This window comes from Atta cephalotes (genome assembly GCF_000143395.1).
Source record: "Atta cephalotes unplaced genomic scaffold scaffold00014, whole genome shotgun sequence".
In the NCBI taxonomy this organism is placed as follows: Eukaryota; Metazoa; Arthropoda; class Insecta; order Hymenoptera; family Formicidae; genus Atta; species Atta cephalotes.
In genome coordinates, this window is record NW_012130078.1 from 3,227,855 (window position 1) to 3,234,837 (window position 6,983).

At 27.5% G+C, this 6,983-nt stretch overlaps 1 protein-coding gene across 1 annotated transcript; it reads right to left on the reverse strand.

The window, feature by feature from the left end:
- Positions 1-311: 311 nt before the first annotated feature.
- LOC105617880 lies at positions 312-2,324 on the reverse strand. The gene is made up of 3 exons (XM_012199424.1): positions 2,267-2,324; positions 797-1,159; positions 312-634 (listed from the first exon to the last, which is right to left on the reverse strand). The coding sequence occupies exons 1-3, from the start codon at positions 2,322-2,324 to the stop codon at positions 312-314; spliced, it is 744 nt and encodes a 247-aa protein (XP_012054814.1).
- Positions 2,325-6,983: the final 4,659 nt, after the last annotated feature.

Sequence of the window (6,983 nt, forward strand, 5' to 3'; positions counted from 1 at the left end):
TGTTAATTTTTTTAAAAAATTTTGAGTAATTTGATAAAAAATCAGTACTTGACAACTCGAGTAGCACAATTCATTGGCGAAACATTAGTTAAATATTGCCATACATTGGAGATGTAGTGAGCCAATATGCACCAATGAATTGTACTACTAGAGTACGATATATATGTATAGAAATATATTTCGTACAACAAAAGAGATAAAATGTTTATTTTTAAATCTCTCCCGTTTGATTAAGGTACTCCACATCCAGAAAAATCAAAAGATTCCGTTCCTGATCACAAATATAGTAACGTGACAATTTTAATATTTTTTTATGGTTTATGGTTTATGTTCTTATCGGGAAAGAGCTCTTCGTAAGTAAATTGTTTAACTATATTATTAGAAATCAAGATAATCCGTCTGGAGATCTCCGCTTCTATAACTGGTTTAAGAATTTTAATAATCTCTTGTCGATTGTTGCCTACAAAATTCTTAATAATTTCATAGAATTGTGCTAAATCCGAATTGTCCACGTCATATTTAATGTTATAATTTTTGAAATCAATATTGATCTTCAGTTTTGATAAATATATATATTTTTTGTTGTCTCTAGTTGTCAGATTTATATCTATATCTGCTTTTGCTCCTACGTTATCTGCAAATTATAATATAATATTTGCGATGAAGATATAAAAATTTAAATATTAAATTAAATATTAAAAAGTTAACTTAAGTATTAAAAAATTAAATTAAATAAATATTAAAGTTCCTTTTTGTTTTATTTTTAATACATTGACTGATGATACTCTTTGCACACCTAAGATTAAGTAAATTAGTCCCTTGTAGGCAATAGGCACCAATAAACGTACGTTAAAATCATAAGTGGTATTTATTTCGATTTGTTTGAATACTATTTCAGCTTCGAAGTGGAGTCTATCGATATCTGCGTAAAAGGATTTTATGATAAAATCACACATTCCCATTACTTTTGCATCTCTAATGTAAATTTTGGCGTTAGGCCCGTCTATAATGAGTAATTCATCAAAAGTATACGGATTTCCTGACGGAATGCCCAATTCTGGAATTCCATCGCAGAGCCTTCCTTTCAAATTATCGATGTTATTTACGATACACTGATCAAGATTCGGGTCTCTACGGCTGCACACTTGAATGTAGGAGGCTATAAAGAGTTTACATAATTTTCCTTAATTAAACACTTTTTAACTAATTACTAGTCACATAAATATAAAAAAATCATAATGTAACGAAACAAGTATAACATTCACAGATGCACAATGAGTACATAGGCTCAAATTTGATTGGCTGTTTTCAGTGTTACTATTACTATAAAGTTATTAATAATATTTATTACCATTATGCGCAATGTTACACCTGTTTTTATTATTTTGCATCATGTGTAAAAAAAATATGTTTCAAAATAATGTACAATCTGCAGCACAATATTATTTTAATACCTTCATTATGAAACAGTTATAAAATAAAATTAATATAATCTTTAAAAATTTAGTGTACAAAGCCTTTTTTAACAATTTAAAAAAGAACGAGGAAAAAGAAAAAAGGGAAAAAGGAAGGAAAAAATGCAGGATGATAATTAATAAAATAAGTAGGTAAAAGATTTATAAATATCATCGTAGAATTTTCATTTAACATTTCTATTATATAGTTTAGATATCAAAAAATATTCCGTATTATGTTTCTTTTAATTTGTCGACACTAAATCTGTTACAAGCGACTGCACTTAATAGTCCAAGCCCAAAGTCCAAGTCTACAAGATACATAAGTTATTATATATCGCGGAAATATTATAAAAATGTTCTTATGTTGTCATTCCATAAAATTCGTATATAAATGTTCGACAAGCAATTCCTGTAGAAATTAATACCATTGTGCTTTGATTAATTATCCAAGGACTCTGACGAAAATGGCTTCTTTTCATCTGAAATTCTTTTTTGCACACATGTCCTTCGCATTATTACTATCTAACGCATATCTCTCAAGCAATGCATGTACTAGATACGCAATTTACATTGCTAATATATTGTACTATATAATAATTATTGTCGTAATGTATTTTTACATCTTAAATTAAAATTATTAAAAATCTTTTATTTAAACATTAAGATAAAGTACTTAATTTGAAAATATTTTATTCGTTTGAATTTTTAAGTTGTGGACTGAGAAAAAAATTATAATAACTCTCTTTTCAATGATATAAGATCTTGCATATACAGTAATAAAGACTAATAAATATCTGTCATTTACTTACGTATTTCCGCCCCAACATGTACTGTTATAAGTGCAAGAATAAAAATAACAGCAAACATGTTTTAAATTAAAGTGTTCCTTTTGTGAAATAATACTTTCTAGAATTACAATATTATATAACGATCTTATTAGATGTATGACAAAGGCCAAGAACAAGACTGATTTATGCAACTCGTCAAGCTTATATATATATGGAACTGATGTAAGTTTCTAGGATCAAAGATAGATAGCGCTGAAATCTAAACAGATAAAATTTTTCAATTTTTTTACATTTGCATTATTAGACAACTTGTATTTAAATTTACATGTGACACCCTAAATATTTCTAATATAATATAATATGCGAGATCTATGAGCATATTATATTTGAATATGTGAATGTGTCAATCTTGATTCCAAAGGTATCGAAGGTATCGAAAATAATTTTAAGGATAAATTACATCACGATTAATAACAAATTATGTCACGGCAAAAAATGAATACAAAGAATTAAATACTTTTTTCGCTAAAAATCCAGCTCAGTCATCTGTCGTAGCATTGATGAAATAGCTTGCTGTTAATCATACACTTATAGCCGTAGCACAAACTTTTTTGCATAACATATAACACATAGTGCAAAAGAAAATCAATCAATCAAAATTCCTCTTTTCTACGGAATAGAAGGAAAGGAAGGATTCTAATTGATTGATTCTCTTATGTACAGATTCGATTTCAACTATTCGACTATTGGTAATGGACTCTGCAAATCGACAAAAAAAAATTTTTGCGAAAAATGGTAATTAACGATAAAAACATAGATATATTATATTAACTCTAATAAAATAATTAAAAAATTAAAATTAAATAAATTCAAAAAGCAGTAATTAAACTGCAGGACAGTTTTCTTCGATAGCATAACATCTAAAATTCTTTTCTACATTTAATGGGATCAGAAGAACGCTCTATTAAATATAAGTTTCTCAAATCGAGCGAAACGATTACTATAGTGCACTCTAATTAATTATACTGTTTGACTAAAGAAATTCATATAAAAAGGCTTTGAACTTGGAAAGGAAATCGAAAAATTATTTTGCTTTGTGACACATGGCTCGGCCACATGTTACTTTCGCGACTAGAAATATTTTATTAGAACTAGAATTGAAAGTCCAACGTATAAATCCAAATGTATAAGTCCATTCCAATTTTTACCTATTTCAATTAATGCTGAACTGTATATTTTTCTATTATACGATTTAAAAATAAAGCTAAAGTAATGGAGACAGGTTGATGATTTTATTGTATCAAAAGATTTATCTTTCTTCATTCTAGAAATTCATTTGTTGCTTAAAAGATGATTTAAAATTATACACGACAATATACACGAATGAAGGAAAATACTTTGATTAAAAAAGTATCTTGTTTTTTTTTAATTTAAATGAGCGAGAAAGAGAGAGAGAGAGAGAGAGAGAAGAAAATCACTTATAGAATACCTAAAAACTTGTAATATATATGTATATCATCTTCAAAAGTATTACTTACAAAAATTAATCTTTTTTTTCTTTTTTCTGTTTATGACAATTAATAATTCAAAGAAAAGATCATGATTGTATTCATGTCAATTGCATATACCTATCAATAGTATTTTCTTTCACAGAAAATAAAAATAAGCCTTTTTAAAACATAATAATTAACACATGCAACATATATATGTAATAAATAAGTATTCTATATAATATTTAAATAAAAGAACCTCATACACATACACACACACACACACGCGCGCGCACGCACACCTAAAAATTTATATTATTAATAAAATAATAATTATATTCAATTAATTATACAAATATACAATTTTATAAATAAATTGACATACAATTTCAGAAATGTTATATATAACAGCAATACTAAAAATAAAATCGCAAAAGTAAATCTAAAAAATTGGATCTATGTACATTTGTAAAAAAAACTGTGTTTATAGTTTCTCGTTAGTTTATAAATCAATTTGCGAATACCTCTTAATTCTAACTGTGTTACAGGTTTTGACGTTATCTTTGAAGAATTAAAAACCTTTCCGTATTTTGTATATTTTAGATAATTTTACAATATTATTCAAAATAATATCAATAATAAAACAAGGTGAACAATTTATTTTATATTTTTTTGTAAGACAGTTTCCACAAAATCTGCAAATGCTAAAATTGGAAACTTTTTTCCAATCATTATGTGCTATGAATGTAGATAGTAATAATATGGCCAGTAACAATTATTTATCATACATCTAAAATCTTTGAAATACGATGTCGTAATTGTGTATAGTTTTGTATATAATGTATATAATGTATAGTCTTAAAACGTTCAAAGTTTATTAATATATGATGATTAGTAAAAACCAATGCTTTTTTTTACTCTTGCTTATTGTACGCCGTAAACTCACATTCTGTACTGTAATAAAATTAATGTGAAAATGTAATAACATTTTCATAGCTGTTTTAAAAAATTATCACAGTTTCATCAAAATTTTTATCAATATCATCATTTTACAAATGAATTTTGATGAAGTTTTGGTAATTTTTTAGAACAGCCATGAAACTGGCCAAAAATGTTATTTTATCGATACGAAACCCTATTTATCTTGAAAATTTGACATGCTATGCAAATTCTGCGGATTCATTAGCGCGCAAAAATATATTATGGAAAACTTATACTAAGGCCCAGTTTCACAATTCATAGTTAACTTTTAAAGTGAATAATGTTATATTGACCTACACATCAATTTATAATTTCAAACATCGACGAAGACACACGTCTAATCGATAAATTTTATAATTTGTAGTTTTAATTGTGCGTAACAGAATGGAGGTAAGTTATTGGTACAACCGGTGAGTTATTTTAAATTGAATGAATAAAACGCAGTATTGTTAACATAGAATGTAAGATTTAGATCTTACCAACTTTTGACTAGTTAAGAAGAGCCATTTATACTACATGATCAAATGGAGAATTACTCGGGATTTGCCAATGCGCTTACAGTAATAGTTAACTTAAATTTTAATTTTTGGATTCTTATGCTGAATGTAATAACATGAAAATAGCTGGAAAAAGCTCCAAAATGTCGGAAATATACATACACTCAAGGTTCTTCGATTCTTTTCCTCGGAAATTTTTACTGAAAAATAATCACTTTTCTAATTAATGTTCTCATAGTCCATGCGCAATTAACGACATGACTAACTTTACGTCCATTTACTAAATTTGATGTAAAGATGAAATAACCTGAATTTTTGGAAGTTTTAAAAAAATAACCGAGAGAAAAAAATAAAGTTTTTTGATGTACAGATAAAGAATAAAAAAGAATTGTTAATGTACATTAATAATAACTGTGTATTAACTCTTAATTATCTGGTTTTTATTGTAATTTTGTTTTTAATATTGAGAATTCGATTAATTTATACTCTTACTAATTTAATTTGTGATATTACTATAATAGTTCAATTACGTTTATAAATCCGAAAAATATATTATTCTTTCCATTCAAAATCTACTATTCTTTCCCTTCAAAATCCATTTTTGAATCGACAGCGATATTTTTACGTCGAGATATATAATTGAAATTGAAGCAAACCATTTTTTCAAACCGTCAAATAGTATAAACACAATATATAAAATGTTAAGAAATTTCTCTTGTAATAGTTTTTTGTGCGCTAAATCTTCATTTTGCTTCAAAAAATATCTAATATAATTTATCTTTTAAATGATATCCTTACTCTATTAATATACACTAAGTTTCTCTATTAATATACACTAAGTTTATCTTAACTCGAGATTTTTTGGTATTTGATGTTTTTCTAATTATTCTGTTAATGTGATTAATTGTTTCTTTTGAAACATGGCTTAAAAATCATACGATTAAACATATTTTTAGGCAAAATGAAGATTTAGCGCACAAAAAACTATTACAGAAAATGTAATCTAACACACATACCAGGTATGTAAATATCAAACCGGAATTTTTTTATAGAAATTTATAGAAACACGTTTATTGCATGAAAATGATAAAAAATATTTTATTCGAAGTATTGCCCATCGGTAGCTATACATTTTTTCCATCTGTTTGACAATTTGTGGATGCCACGCCAAAAAAATTGTTGCTCTTTTGAGCCAAACCAGTCATCTAGCTATTTTCGTACATCTTCGTAAGAAGTGAAGCGCTGCTAAGCAAGTGCGTGTCCCGATAACAAATAAGTGATAATCGGACGGAGTCAAGTCTGGTGAATAAGCCGCATGCGAAAGTATTTCCCAACCAAATGCCTTAATCATTTCCTTGACCAGTTTTGCTGTGTGTAATGATACATTATCATGAAGCAAAATCATCTTTGTGTTGTCTTTTTTGATATTCCGGTCGTTTTTCACAAAGCTTGATTCAAATTGATTATTTGTTAACGTTCGGTAACGTTCAGTATTAATGGTTTCGCCAGGTTTTAGCAGCTCATAATAGATCACACCTTTCTGATCCCACCAAACACAGAGCATCTTCCGTCCATAGCGATTTGGCCTTGCAGTCGATGTTGATGGTTCGCATGGAGTTACCCATGATCTTTTACGCTTAGGATTCTCAAAATATATCCACTTTTCATCGTCAGTCACAATTCGATGGAGAAATGACTTTCTTTTGTACCTGGCGAGCAGCATTTCGCAAGTGGTTTTTCGGTTTTCCTGCTGTCTTTCAGTTCATGTGG